Below are 16,003 nucleotides of genomic sequence, written 5' to 3' on the forward strand. Positions count from 1 at the left end.
GGTAGTTTCCACTTTTATAAATCTGTACAGAGCTGGACTAGAACCTCTAATATCCTTTCTAGTTCTAGATCTATAAGATTATAAACCTCTGCATGCCACAAAATATAGAGATCTCCTTGCCTATATTACCTATTTTTATTTGTTACAGGATATTAAGACTATACTAAGTACATGATGTATTATACACATTAAAAATTTGATAAATTTGTCCATCAATATTATTTATAGAATGTTTCTCTAAATGGGACCAAAGTTATTAAAGTTTAAAATATGCAATAATTTTATGATGATTTGTACAATACAAATCATTCTTAACCTCTGAAACCACATTTATAACACCTTCAAACTTAGAACAAAGACAAAAGATTGAAAAAAAATCCTAAAGAAAATGTAAACTACCTACTCTCTGTGGCATTTAAAAAACTGAAAAGGAATAATTTCTGAGTAATCCAATCATTTTATTAATAATGCCAGCATTTAAAAAAATATTTGACTATCTTAGACCAAAGACACCTAATTACGGTGGGCTCACCATTTATATGCCCTTGGAAGAGCAGGTGTTCCTGAGGGTGGCAATCAGCTTAAACAATGAGAAAATGAATATTACAATGAGTCTGGGCTATATTTTAAAAAATTTAAATCAAAGAGAAATAATTTAAGAATAATCAGATTCCTTGAAAATCATGACTAAACTCTTGATATCATATTTCATGAAACTGTCAACCAGAGGAAAAAGTGAAAATAGAAGAAATACACCTCCTAAAAGAAACCTCAAAATTAAAACATACAGTGGTGTCAAAGTCAAAATTCAAACCTTACAAATAAAAAAGTATTCCAAGTACAAAGAAAGATTTCAAGAAGTTAATCAACAGAAGATATTTCAACAAAATTCAGAAACAATTAAATGTAATAGTCATTAGAACTCCATATACTAGAATATGACTCACTATTTTACAAAACTTATTAGTGATACTGAAACAATCCAGCAGAAAATAAGATAAACCAACATTTTATACTATATGCCAAAACAAGCGCTCTCTCTATATATATATACATATATGTATATGCATACAAATATATATATATACATACACACATATATAAATATTTTTTAAAGTCACATAAATTAGAGGAGATGGGAATGAGATACTTTTCACAACTATGGATAAGAAGCAAATTCTTGACAGAACAAATGACAGAGATCACAGGAGATTAAAATAGATAGTTTTGATTACCTAAAATTCAAAATTTTTTCACTAACAAAATCAATGAAGTTAAAAATAGAGGGAAATAACTTTAAAAAATTTTTATAGCAAATTTCTGATAAATATCATATCTAAGGCATAGAAAATTGATTCAAATATATAAAAATGAGAGCCATTCTCCAGTAAATAAGTGACTAATAAAGAAACAAGCCATTTTCAAAAAGAAGAAAGTCAGGCTAAGAATAATCATATGCAAAAACATTTCAAATCACTAATCAAAGAAAATCAACTTAAAACTGACATATATATGACTTGCTCAGATGACAAAAAATAAAAACAGCAAATTCATTTTTTGGAAGACTGTAGGAGAACAGGTAATGCACCATTAGTAGAATTTGTACAGCCATATTCTATGTAATGTACAATTAGTAGAAGTGTGAATTTGTACAGCCATACTCTGTGTAATATCACAACTAGGACTAGTAAGTTCAAAAACATTCATCAACATTTTTTGTGGTAGCCAAGATGTAGACATAAATCAATTTATTGAGCTCATCGATTGAGGAATAGCTGAACAAATATGATTTATTAATGTAATGAAATATTACCATGCCAAAAGAAATGGAGAGAATATGAGAAACCAAGGAGGGATGATATAAACTCAGATTTAAGTGAGTAAGACCAGGACAAGTTATCAAAAGACTACAATTCTGTCAAGAAAACCAATGCTGAAAGCTTTAAGAATACCAGTCAGTACAATGACCAGCTATGACTGAAGAAGACAGCTATAAGTACAATGGACTCAAAAGGATTGATGATCAAGCATGCATTCCACCTCTTGACTCAAAAGGTGATGGAATGAAACACATATTTCATATATGGCTAATGTGTAGTTCATGTTGCAATTGTTACTGCTGTTGTGACTGTTGTTTTGCTTGCCATGGCTTATTTGTTATAGGGAGGGTTTGGTTTTCTTTTAGAGTGAGGGAACAATGGAGGAGTAATAGGAGACCAGTTATAGCATTACAAAAAAGAGAAAAGAATAAAACTATCAATAAAACAATTCATTAAATGCACAGAAGAGAAGAAAAGGAGATTCAGGGGGAAGTAAGAGAGAAGGAAGGCAGTTTTAGAATTAACAAACTAAATTTATCATATACATAAAAAATAAACTGTACACAACAGAATTTGTAAACAATCCTACTTTACATTTTTCATATGTGAAAATGCTTAGAGTTGTTAGTCTTTGACTAGTTCTAGTGAGAAATTACCTCTCAAAATAAAGCTTAACCCTTACTAAAAGTTTAGACTGAAGAAACCTGTTCTCTGAGCCTATGACAATATTCAAAAGGACAGAATAGTATATATATAAGTAAACATTTTAAGTCATTTAGATCATAATATCCATATGAACTAAAAAATAAAGAATAATTATTTTGACTTATTTTTATTAAAATACTGAAGATAAACCATGATTTAAGAAAAAAAATGATGAAACATTAGACTGTGCCCTTGACTTAGAATTATAAACCCCCCCTCTTAAGACTTTACTATTCATGAAGGAAAGATAGAAAAGAGACTAAGAATTAACTAATTTACCTTCCCTGGTGTTTTCAATATACATTTAACCTTCTCAATTACACCTAAAACATCACTGGGGTCTTTCAACTTCTTCTTTACATCTTCTTCTAACTCTTCCCATTGAAAAGCACCTGTGAATGAATAAGAAAATAAGCCAAAAAAAGTTAAAAATGAGTTCAGATTTAGAAACTGGCCACCAGGGAAGAGAAGATTTAAGAGACCTTGATGTCAAATATAAAATTGTCGCACTTTACTCAATTATACCTTTCTCTTATAAGGAAAAAAGCAGCCCACACATTTTTTAAAGTTACTATATTCCATTAGTGAGAGAACAATGATAGGAAAACAAAGTCAGGTAATCATGTTGTTATATTTGATCTGAAGGAATAAGAAAATTACCCTAAGTTAGATCTTATTAGTTGATTTTGCTGTCAGCCTCAGAAAATGCAGTAATTTAGAGTGGAGCATATGATTGTCTGGGGAAAGAATGGAAAATCCTATAGCCAAGTCTACAAAGTTAAAATGAATCAGGACTTGTACTGTAATGGAGTGAGTTCAGAATGTATTCAATTCAGACCAAGGCCCCAAGTGAAGTCTGCTTTGGACTGTGAAATACAGATATTAGGTATACATTATTGGATTCATGATGAAAATTTGCATTATGTATATCATTCACCAAATATATAAGCTCAAAAGGAAAAAAAAGACAAGGATCCTTCATATGCTAATGTAATATAATGTAATTCAATAAATATATTGCAAAAAAATTCAAAAATATTATTGAAAGAGGTATCAGATTTAAATAAAATAAAATTTCTTCTCTTAAAAAACTTACAATCTAGTAGGAAGAGATATCAGATACCGGTAAAGATAGCTTTAAAAAATTTACATAAGTGTATTACAGGATCACAAAACAAAACATAAGGCCAGAGGGGGAAAGGGTCACTTACCAATTAGGGGGAATCAAGGAAGGTTTTTTGAGAAAGAAGTATTTGAGATGAAGTTAAAAGGCCAGAGGGAAAGTATTTTAGGCAAAAGGAACAAATCAAGAACAACAGCTTATAAGAAATAACACTTGAAATATGGTTCACACAGAATTAATTTGAGGAGCTAGAGCAGACTTTATAATGTATGAAAGTCTGATAGTTAGTGAGTAGGGAGTAGTGCAGTTTGGGTTTTTGCAAGGCAAACGGGGTTAAGTGGCTTGCCCGAGGCCACAGCTAGGTAATTGTTAAGTGTCTGAGACTGGATTTGAACCCAGGTACTCCTGACTCCGGGGTCAGTGCTTATCCACTACGCCACCTAGCCGCCCCTCCACTATGCCACCTAGCCACTCCTCTGTGATATCCCCAACAAGTAATAATGCAGGGTGTGCTTGAACACTTAAGAAGAAGAGAAGTCAATCCATTCTACATTTGTCAAGCAACATTACCTTTCATGGAGCCAAAACATGCTTTGTGGCAACTTCTACTCATTGCACCTCATTCTGTCTTCTATAACCAAGCAGAGTAAGTCAAATCCCTCTTCCATCCAATTCCAAATAATTGAGAGTCCATTAAGTAATTAATTGAAGACAATTATCATTCCTCTAAATCTTTTCTTCCCCAGTTCCCTCAAATAACTGATAAAACATTATCTTCTCTATTCTCATTAACTTCATCTAGACATTTACCAGCAAATCAATGTCCTTTCTAAAATGTAGTCCCTAGAATTGAACTCGATAGTCTAGGTGTGATCTGACCAAAGCTATCTATCACCTCCCCCCATTTCAGATACTGTGATTCTTTTTCTTTTACTATCTTAAGATTAAATTAGCTTTTTAAACTGCCATAAATTTTGATTTATATTAAACTTAAGAGTTCTGTAAAACTATAAACCTTTTTTTTTTGCAAGGCAAATGGGTTAAGTGGCTTGCCCTAGGCCACACAGCTGGGTAATTATTAAGTGTCTGAGACCAATTTGAACCCAGGTACTCCTGACTCCAAGGCCGGTGCTTTATCCACTACACCACCTAGCCACCCCTAAAACTATAAACCTTTAACAGGAGAGATTGTTTCACTACACCACTCCCATCTTGTACTTGGCAAATTTATTATCTGAACCCAGGTATTAATAGTTATGGAAAGGATTTGTGATTCTCAAGGGTTCAAAACTCCCAGTATGGTCCTTCCTCTATCAATTCCAAACTCAACTGATCTATAATTCAGCAGATAATTCCTAGGGAGTTTACCCAAGAATTGAAAGAGTTAGTGACTTACCAAGGGTTAAAAATAAATGTTAGAAGTACAACTCAAAACATGGGCAGAACTCCACCTGATGCACCATGCTTTCCATGCTTTCTATTTATCTCCATTAAATTTAATCACATTCTCTTTGACTCAAAGTTCTAGATCCTGACTGTCATTTCACTTGTTAGCTATCCCTGCTGGCTTTGTTTTATCTATCAGTTTGATAAGTATGTCATCTGCTTTAATTCATAGCTTTGATTTAAAAAAAGATTAAATAGTAGATGACCAAGAACCAATCCCAGGGGCCCTCCATTTGAGATCCACCTCTAAATTAATATTGATCTTTTAATGACTACTCTTCCATGTCCAGTTATTCAAGTAATTCTGAATTGATTTGACCTTTCTATAGTTCATACATATCTTTCCATCTTGAGTCATCAGAGTGTCATGAAATATTTTGCTAAAATCTTTGACTAGGTTCTGGTCAAAAAAGAAAATTAAGTTAATTCCAGCATTACCTATTTTTTTTAAGATTTTATTTATTTTGAGTTTTACAATGTTCTCCCTAATCTTCCTTCCCTCTCCACCCCCCCCCAGAAGGCATTCTGTTAGTCTTTACATTGTTTCCATGGTATAAGTTGATCTAAGTTGAATGTGATGAGAGAGAAATCACATCCTTAGGGAAGAAAAATAAAGTATAAGAGATAGTAGAATTGCATAATAAGATAGTGGCTTTTTTCCTAAATTAAAGGTAATAGTCTTTGGTCTTTGTTCAAACTCCACAATTCTTTCTCTGGATACAGATGGTATTCTCCATTGCAAATACCCCAAAATTGTCCCTGATTGCTGCACTGATGGAATGACAGCATTACCTATTCTTGATAGAGCCATGCTGGCCCACTGTGATCAACACTATCCTATCCAGATATTCATCTCTCTTTAAGAGTAAAATTTTAAAGTTTTATCAGAAATTTTAGTTGTTTGTCCAATCATTATCCTATTTGTGGAACCAACTCCATTCTGTTTTTTGAAAATCATGCCATTTGTCCTTCTTCAGAAGGGTAACATCTCACTCATATGCTTTCAAAATCACCAGTAGGTGGCTCATCAATCACATTTCTTGGTTCTTTGGACTACATGGATCTGGCGATTTGAATCCCCCAAATACAACTAATTGCTCTTTTATTATCTAGTTAATTGTTTTAATTTTATATTAGTCATTTTTTCCCCTTTTCCTCTCATCGGATATAAAGGATAGATTTTGATGCAAGGAAGAAAGGATGGATGGAGCAAGGCAGCAAGAAAATAAAAGCAGGAATAATTCAAATAAGGCTATTAAGTAATGGCAAGTACAAATCATACCTGTTCTCTAGTAGTATCACAGAGAACAAATAAGAAGGCATGGATAAATGAAGAGTTTCAGGATTCGGACTGAAAAAAAGCTGGTAACTGACTGTACATGAGAGGTGAGGAAGAGAAAAGAACCAAAGACAACACCAATTGTGAAGGTCATGGGTGACCTGCGAGCCATGGGAGAATACACATGCCACAAAAAAACTAGAAGTCAAAAGGAAGTTATTAATATATTACAATGTCCTACTATGACATAGTTCAAACTCATTCATAAGCAAGTCAGATTTGGCTTATTCAGTCATTTTTAGAGATGCTAAAATCTCTGTTTATACCAATTCCTATGAGTCACCTTTTCAATCTGTTGTACAATGAAGTCAAACATATTTACCTTATGTTTATGATAGCATATTTAGTTCTTGTACAAACAAATAATACTCAGAAGTTTTTCCACAGAAAGTAGGAAAAAAATCCTATGGTTGAGAAAATAATCTATAAACATAAAGTTAGTAAAAATATGATAAAAGAGAGGTTTTCAATGGTGCAATAGTGATTAAGAAGATTTTGTGATCAGAAAAGTTTGCAAAGTCACTTTTAGGCTAACAAAAGCCTTACTTTGGGATCTTCTTTTTCACCAAATATTGTACATGCTCATGTCATTTCTCTGTTGACAAATAGGTAGTGTTTTGGCTACAAAGTTGAAATATCTTTGGCTCCCATTCAAATTTTTTCTAATTCTTGTGCTGCCCTACATTTCCAATATTATCTCATCCTACTCCCAGACATATGTTCCAGTTAGAATAGATTTATTCTCTTTTCCCAGATGGCATCCTGCTCTTTCTACCTTTGCTGACTGCTATTTCCTATATTTGGAATATTTTCCCTTCCCTGTCTTTATGTGCTGAATTCTTATTCATTAAATACCACCTTCTTCAGGAAGCCTTCTCTGTTACTACTAACTTTTACCCCTCAAATCTAACTTGGGTTTTAGTTCATCATCTTTCTGAAAGAGTTGCTATCTATATCTGTTCTTTTATTTAGTTATAAGTGTATATGCCCTATGTACCCTACTAGACTCTAATAGACACAATAAATATAAGTAAAATGGTATGCATAAATTATGGCATGTATGTCTAAAAATGACCCAGTCATGAAATATGAAATGCAAACAGAAAATAATTCCAAAGTGAAAAAAATACAAAACTCATTCGTCGCTTTGAGGGATCTTTGAAATCGGTGCTATAAAACTGCATCTTTTCCTATCTGTGGATATCTACTAGAGCAAATTTTTTTTGCTGAATAAATGATCCTTATACAGAAAAAAATCATTAACCTTTGGGGAATTTATTTGCTCTAGAAGTAGGCATAATTGTTCAATCAGATGACTTCATATACTCTAACCCAGCTAGGACAGAGGCAAGGGAGAGTAGTATTAGGAAAGAAAGGGTCATTGGGAAGAGGATACTAGGAGGAGTGTTTTAAAATTAAAATGAAAGGTAAAAACTGGTTGATTAGCTCCTTGAGAAATACTAGCTGTCTGGCAAACAGGGATAACACTCTAGCCTTTTTATTTCCTTAGCCTAAAGAAAGAAGCCACAGCAACAAACAGTTCCAGCAGATGGCGGCAGCAATTTAGCAACGAAGTAGAAAATGGCAGCTTCAAAGGTGGAGAGGAGTAGGAGGAACTCAAGGGGTTCCTTCAAGAGGGAACCCTCACTCCCCAGGGAGTTGGGGTTCTCCAGGAAATGTTCCTTTTTCCAATGGCATAGGAGTCTGTGAGAAGCTGTCCCATTTTCATTAACAAGAGATTAAAAATAATTCTATTGTTTGATTTTCTGCTAATTTAACTTTTGTTCTTTCCAATTAAATGCTTTGCTATTCAATATATGCTTCCTGCCTGGTTTGACTGGGGGCTGAAACACTATTTCTATAATTATAATCACTGAAAAGATCCTAAAAAGATCTCAGAATGGTTAGAAGTTTCAGAATTGTATAGAATCCATACCATTTTACCATATTTGCTGATCTGCCATAAAACATAATAGAATAAAGCATAATCAGTATGATACTTATTAGCTGGGTGGCCCTGGGAAAGTCACTTGATCTCTCTGGTATTCCATTTCCTCACATGGCAAATGCAGATAGTATTACTAGCATGACCTACCATTAAAAGTGAAGAATTTCCTTTGTAAACCTTCAAATGCTCTATCAATGTGGGTCATTACTAACAAGGTTATCATTATCTTCTCTACTCAGTTTGTTGGCACAAAACTATTTCTTAAGACCATAGATTTAAAACTTGAAAGGATTCCAAAGATTAAACCAATCCCTTCTTTCTTTTACAAAGAAATTAAAACTCAAATAAATTAAATGTTTAGGATAAAATGAGCCATAGTGAAAGCCAAGAGTGGATTTTAATCTGACTATAAACCCTATACACAAATGATCACAAGATTTAGACTTAGAAGAAACTTCAAAATAATCTTGTCCAACTCCCCCCCCCCTTTTTAAACCTCTCTTAATCCTCCTCCACATCCTTTCCCTTCTCTTTCTACAGGGAACCTCATTCCATACTTCACTGAAAAAGCACAGGTCATCATTTGGAAGCTCCCTTTTCTCAGTTTCACATTTCATTTCACAAGGGCAGCTAGGTGGCAAAGTGAATAGAGCACTGGCCTTGCAAGTTAGGAGGACAGGAGTTCATATCCAGCCTCAGACACTTGATATTAACTGTGTGACCTTGGCCAAGTCACTTAACCCTGTTTACCTCGAATTCAGGGTCATCTCCAGTTGTTCTGATTCATATCCAGTCATTGGATCCAGGTGGCCCTTGAGGAGAATGTGAGGCTGGTGACTAGTACAGTACCCCCTCATTCAAATCCAATTCATGTGCATGTCATAGCATCAACTCCCTGATATCATGGTCTTTTTTGAGAACAAAGGACAAACATCATCATCTCAACATCACAGTCCATTATCTCTCTCTCTTTTTTTCCCTAATTTCAGAAGATGAAATGGCCTTTCTTGCTAAAATCAATTCTTCTACAACCAGAGTGGAACAGAAAATTTGATCTTCAAGTACAGGACTTAGGTGAAGCATGGAGTGGGCAGAAGGGAAGGGCAAATCATTAGAGACTTAAGGATATTGAACTGCTTGTATTCCTGAATGGAAAGTTGATACTGATAATTCATATGAACCTTTTCACTTATTAGGGCAGTTAGAAGGAGCCTTTATAGATGAGGCACAGGAGGGAGTTGAATTTGAAGGTAGAAGATATTTTTTAAATGGAGTGAATGGGTGAGAAAGGAATCTACTAGGAGATAGAAAAAGGAGAGGTAGAATGGGGTAAGCCATTCCACATAAAAGAGGTAAGGAAAATGGAGTGAAGGAGGGGAAAGGTAAGGGGAATTAAGTGAGCCTTTACTCTCATCAGAAATGACTCAAAGAGGAAATAACATACACATTCAATTGGGTATAGAAATCTATCTAACCCTAGAGGAAAATAAGACAGGAAAGGGATGGGAGACAGGACGGGGAGGGAAGGGGTGGTGTAGGTTACAGAAGAGAGAAAAGATCATGGAAGAGGGTAATCAGATACAACACACTTTTGAGGAGGGTCAGAATGAAAAGAGAGAGAATCGAATAAATGGGGGTGGGGGGATTAGGATGGAGGGAAATACAGCTAGCAAAAGCAAATGTGGGAAAAAATACTGAAGCAATTTCTCTGATGGATTTATGATAAAGAATGCTATCTATCCCCTCCCCAAAAAATATAAAATTACTTCACCCTCACACAAAAAAAGCCAATTCTATTTGGACTCTTGATCCCCTCCTCTTCTATCTCCTTCAGTGGCTTATCTCTAATTTTCAAACTTTATAACTGGTTCATCCTTTTATGCTCTCAAACATGCCCAGATCTTTCTCATCCTTTTAAAGAAAAAAATGAAAATCATTCATTTGATGATACCATGCTTTACATATGTCCTTTGTTCCTACAAACTCCTAGGGGGAAAATAGCTATCCACATCTGTTGTTTCTACTTTTTCATCTCCCACTCATTTCTCAACCTGTTGCAATCTGTTTCTGCCCTCAATACTAGATTGAAACTATTTTTTCAAGGTCACCAATGAACCACATAGCTAAATCCAATGGCTGTTTCTCATCCTGTGTAGTAGCATGTGACACTATTGGCCATTGCTCTCCTGAATATTATCTCCCCTTTGGATTTTTGCAACATTCTGACTCTCTTCCTACATGACTAATTATTTTCACTCTCCTCTGCAGGATGATTATCCATGTTCAATTTCCTATGCTTAGGTGTCACAGGCCCTCCTCTTTTCTTTCTGCACTGGGAGGAGGGGGGGGGACTTCATCTTTTTGTTTGTGTGTCGAAGACCTTTTTGACAATCTGGTGAAGCCTATACACCTTTTCTCAGAATAATGTTTTACATAATCAATATGAATCTCTGTTTAGCAGGGTTACAGATATAGAGTCTATATCAGATTGCTCTGTTGAGGGAGGGGATGGAGAGAGAAAAATGTAAAACTCAAAACCTTGCAAAAAAATGATTGCTAAAAACTGCCACTGCATGTAGTTGGAAAAGCAAATAAATAAAACATTTAAAAATAAAGGATAATGTTTTAAAGGCATAAAATAAAATACATGAAATCAAACAAGAAATCAACTTATAATGAAATACTGTTATCAAAATTTTTTTAAAAAGGCCATGCACTCTGAGTGAACAATCTTTGCATGCTCTATCTTACTGTTCTCATTAGCTCCCAAAGACCTGACTATGTACTCAAATTTATATATATCTTTTCTCATCTCTCTCCTGATTTCCAATCTCATATCCCTACCTGCCTTCTGTACTTCTCAACCTAGATATCTCATAGATACCTCTAAAACTACTTAACTTCTTATTTTGCCAAGGGAACCACAAATCTTCCAATCATCCAGGTTCACAACATAGAAGTTATACTCAACTCTTCATTCTCACTCTCCTTCCAATTCCAAGACTTTGTGAAGTCTTGTTAACTCCAATTCCTCCAATTCCCTTACATCTATCCCCTTCTCTCTACTCAGAAAACACAATCATTCTAAGTTCTTTGTGACTTCTCACCTCAATTGCTGCATTAACCTCCTCAAGTACTCTTTCTACATCCAATCTCTCCCATCCAATCTATTCTCCACATAATGGTAGAATTGATATTTATAAAGCACAGGTCTAATCTGTCACTATCCTGCTCAAGAAATTACAAGATAGGATAAAATGCTAATCCCCCTTTTCTGGTGCCTGTCTTTCCAGGCTATGTTATATATTTTCATATATTTCTATATTACACTTCCAGATATACTTGCCATCAAACCCTGTATGCTTCATCCAAACTGGCCTACTTACCATTTTCTATATACAGGACATTCCATATTAAACCTCTATGTCTTGATATAAGTTGTACCCCATCTTTGGAAATTTTTTTCACACCTGCTTCTTGGAACTCCAAACTCCCTCCAAGGCTAAGTTCAATAAGCCCTTCCTGATTCTCCCAGTTGTTAGTACCCACCCATAACCTTAATTTATTTTGTGTATATAAATCTTCAATTTATTCGTCTATGAGAATACTGTATTCCTCCAGCCCTACTTCTACTACCTCCACTGTGGAATCCTAATGCCTTCAGGATATGGGGTATCTCATTTTTGAAAGTGGACTCAGTTTTCTCACCCTTTCATCAGCTAGAATCAGCATTTATCTAAAATGATAATTCTACTCATCACTCAAACAGCTACAGACACTTCATTGCTTATACCTCTCATCAATACAATCACATCGCGTCTAGTTCCTACCTTTATAAGGCACAGAATTCAAATACTTTTTATTGCAACATGAGAGTCACACCACTGTATTCTAATTGCTTTTGTTGTTCTAACTTTTCTGCCTATTGCCTGAAGTAAGCTGCTGGCAGTGCTTCCTTCAAAGATTATGCCCATTTCCTAAATAACACTTCCCAGAGAACTGAATTGGTGAGGTACTGATGTACTGTAGGAGTACTTGAACAACTCTGGCTATGTTGGGGAATGATAAAAGCTAGTCTAATGAAATAGAAAATAATCTTCAATAGGAGAAATCCTCAAAAGGAGAATAAAGTGTCTACAGAAACCCAGGTAAGACACATAACTCTCTCAGGGTCCCAGGTAGTCCCCTAAGACATTGTGTTCTAACACAGTTGCTGATCTGTATTGGTAGATGGAAGGTTTCCTGATCTATTACTTGCTAAGCCAACTTCACAGGTCCAGTATAATTAAAAGAAAAAATCTCCAGTCTTACATATAAATGGGAGTTTTTTTGAGCAAAATCCATTTCTTCTACATTAAATGTATTAAGATGTGGAGGAATACTAAGGGTATTATTTATTTGGCCTCAAGAGGAGAATTGGGTCTAATATATTAAATTATTCAATCAGTCAAATTTCTCCAATATAAAAACCACTATCTGAGAGAAAGTGAGGCTCCTCTGGGCCTAATGAAGGTTCTACTTAATAAGGAGCTGCTGCAATGTACTGGGTCACAGCAGTGACTTCAAAGCAGGAAACTACTTTGAGAAGTAGTTCATGTGCAATAAGAGCTTATGGTTGAATAATTCATATATTCAAATGAAGCTGGAATTTCATCATTGTGGATATTCTCCAGTGGAGCCATAGTATCTAAGACTTTATATCTTATATTAACACACCTCCCCCATATATGCTATCATTGTGAAGGGGGTTTTAGATGTTTTATGTGGACTAATGTTAATCTATCTGTTTCTCATGCTATTACTACAGTCCACTTTCTTTTCCAGTTGTATATAAATAATATTTTATACAACATATTCCTTACAATTCATCATTGGCAATATATTTCAGTCTCATTATGCCTAACACATACAAGATATCTCCAGAAGAATTCAGTTATGTAAAACTGGTTTTACACTATCCTTATATAATGGAAGCTGGGTAGAAAAGAATGCTAGAATTTGACTCAGGAAGATGAGTTCAAATTCAGCCTCAGATACTTCCTAGTTATTTAACCCTAGACAAGTGACTTAATCTCCATTTACCTCAGTTTTCTCAATTGTAAAATGGGGATAATAATAACATCTACTTCTCAGGTTGATGTGAGGATCAAAAGAACCCACTGGTCCCTGGACAAGGATCTCATAATTGGAGAACCAACAGTTAAGTTTACAGACTGACACCTTATCTGGTGATGGGAAGATGTTCTGCACAGGACTGGGGGCTGGCAATCCTCCCCTGGTGATGAGCCTCTCTGTACTCGGTTAGAATAATCATCCAACAACACAAGCAATCACCATGTGCCTTTCACCTGCCAGAGTTTGTGCTGTGCTAGCAAAGCCTTCAACAGCCAAGATGACCTACATGCTAAATTGGGCACAGAGGTAAAAACTGAGTGGACATGAATATTTCATAAATAAGATTTAGATTTATAGCTCTATTGTAAAGGAGGAAAGATAAACTCTTCCTTAAAACTTTTTATAAAAAATAGTTATATAGTTCCACTAATTCCTGAATTCCTTCTTCAAGCCTCAGTGTAGTGTAAGAGGTGACCCTGGGTTTTTGTAAAGGCTATTCCAGAGATTCCAACAGGTCCTGTAGAACTGGGAAAGTTTTGAGTATAGGCTCAGTAATGGATTGCATTGTCTGTTGTATGAGGGCCAGATAAGCTAAGTTTAGAGTTCAACACCAGGTTAGCAGCAAAATGATTAATTTTTTGGTCACAGAAATTTTCAAAGACCATCTCCTGATTTGTATAAAGGTTCTGATCTGCATAAGTGAAGGAAATCCCTATAGATCACTGAAATAATGAAGAAATAAAGCATTATACACTATTTTAAGCCTATTAACAATTTAGAATTACTTTCTTTCCAATTATAATTTTCTTAAATAAAATTTTGAACCAAAGTATTCAAAATCTGAAGCATAGTAATCCAGAATACTAAGCAAGGTCCTTAAGTAAGATATATTGTCTAGAACTATATTAGGCAGTCACTATATGCAAGTTTTTGACTCAACTAATGGCAGTTTTGTTTGTCTAACCAGAATTGATTAAAAGCACTTAATTTTTTTTTTAGATTTTTTTTTTGCAAGGCAAATGGGGTTAAATGGCTTGCCCAAGGCCACACAGCTAGGTAATTATTAAGTGTCTGAGACCGGATTTGAACCCAGGTACTCCTGACTCCAAGGCCAGTGCTTTATCCACTACGCCACCTAGCCGCCCCTAAAAGCACTTAATTTAATCATCCTCTATAATCCATCATAACCTGGTCCTTTCCTACCTTCCTAGTCTTCTTACAGCTTCCTTCCCTCCATTTACTCTTTAATTTAGTGACTCTGCCTTCCTTGTACAACAGTCCATCCTTCCATTCTGTACATCCTCACTGGCTACCTCCTATGCCTAGAATTTTCTCCCTCCTCATCTCTGCCTCGTTCAAGCCTCAGTTAAAATCCTTCCTTCTGACAAACTTCTTTTTTTTTTTAGGTTTTTGCAAGGCAAATGGGGTTAAGTGGCTTGTGCTAGGCCACACAGCTAGGTAATTATTAAGTGTCTGAGACCGGATTTGAACCCAGGTACACCTGACTCCAAGGCCGGTGCTCTATCCACTACGCCACCTAGCCTCCCCTCTGACAAACTTCTTAATGCTATTGCTTTCCTTCTGAGATAATCACCAGTTTATTCTGTACATCTTATTTGTATATAGTTTGTTTATATGTTGTCTCCCTCCACTGAATTGAAAGCTCCTGGAGGACAGAACTTGCTTTTGCCTTTCTTTGTATATTCTTAGCATAGTACTAGGGCACATGCTAAGGTTTAATGAATGTTGGTTGACTTCACTTCACTCGTTTCTATCCCAATAATAACTTCCTTGTTGCTTATAGATATATAGCTGTTATTATTCTTTTTTGAAAGAACCAATTTAAATTTTAGATTTTGTGAATATGCATGCATGTTTGTAGCTTATACCCAAACAACAGAAGGAGAGAAAGGTGACCTAATTTCTAGCATCAACAGTTTTAGAATTGTTGTGTACACATAAACAATGATATTCTCCCCCCTAATGCATCCAAAATAAACCCACCATATGTTCCTAGTTAAAACCTCTGAAGTACAGAACCAAATCAAAAAAGCTTCACACTGATTACTCTTAGAAACATGATTAGTTTCAGTCTAAAAGGAGAAAAGCAAATTCTAAGCTCCATGTATGAAAATAAATCAAAGGTCTAGATAGTTTTCTTTGTCAGAGAAAGTTAGTTTTAATATTATTTTAAACTTTCCATTTAAATTCCTTGAGTTGTATGCTCTTGCCATGCTCTAACTTGTTTGGTAAAAACAAATTAGACGGGGGCGGCTAGGTGGCGCAGTGGATAGAGCACCGACCTTGGAGTCAGAAGTACCTGAGTTGAAGTCCGGCCTCAGACACTTAATAATTACCTAGTTGTGTGGCCTTGGGCAAGCCACTTAACCCCATTGCCTTGCAAAAAAAAACTAAAAAAAAATTAGACAATATTTCTACTTCTTCAGATTTTTAGTAACAACTAAGAGTTGAAAAAAAAGATAGCCAAGGAAAAAAATGATTGCTAG

General features: G+C 35.1%; 1 protein-coding gene across 6 annotated transcripts in view; it reads right to left on the bottom strand.

The window, feature by feature from the left end:
• Positions 1–16,003, bottom strand: part of RHOBTB3 (Rho related BTB domain containing 3) — a 124,467-nt gene that overhangs the window by 76,258 nt on the left and 32,206 nt on the right. For all 6 annotated transcript variants that reach the window (XM_074202352.1, XM_074202353.1, XM_074202355.1 and 3 more), the window contains exon 7: positions 2,805–2,917. In XM_074202352.1, coding sequence (XP_074058453.1) covers positions 2,805–2,917 — 113 coding nt within the window. The remainder of the gene's footprint in view (positions 1–2,804; positions 2,918–16,003) is intronic.

Source organism: Macrotis lagotis, chromosome X (assembly GCF_037893015.1).
Source record: "Macrotis lagotis isolate mMagLag1 chromosome X, bilby.v1.9.chrom.fasta, whole genome shotgun sequence".
Classification (NCBI taxonomy): domain Eukaryota; kingdom Metazoa; phylum Chordata; class Mammalia; order Peramelemorphia; family Peramelidae; genus Macrotis; species Macrotis lagotis.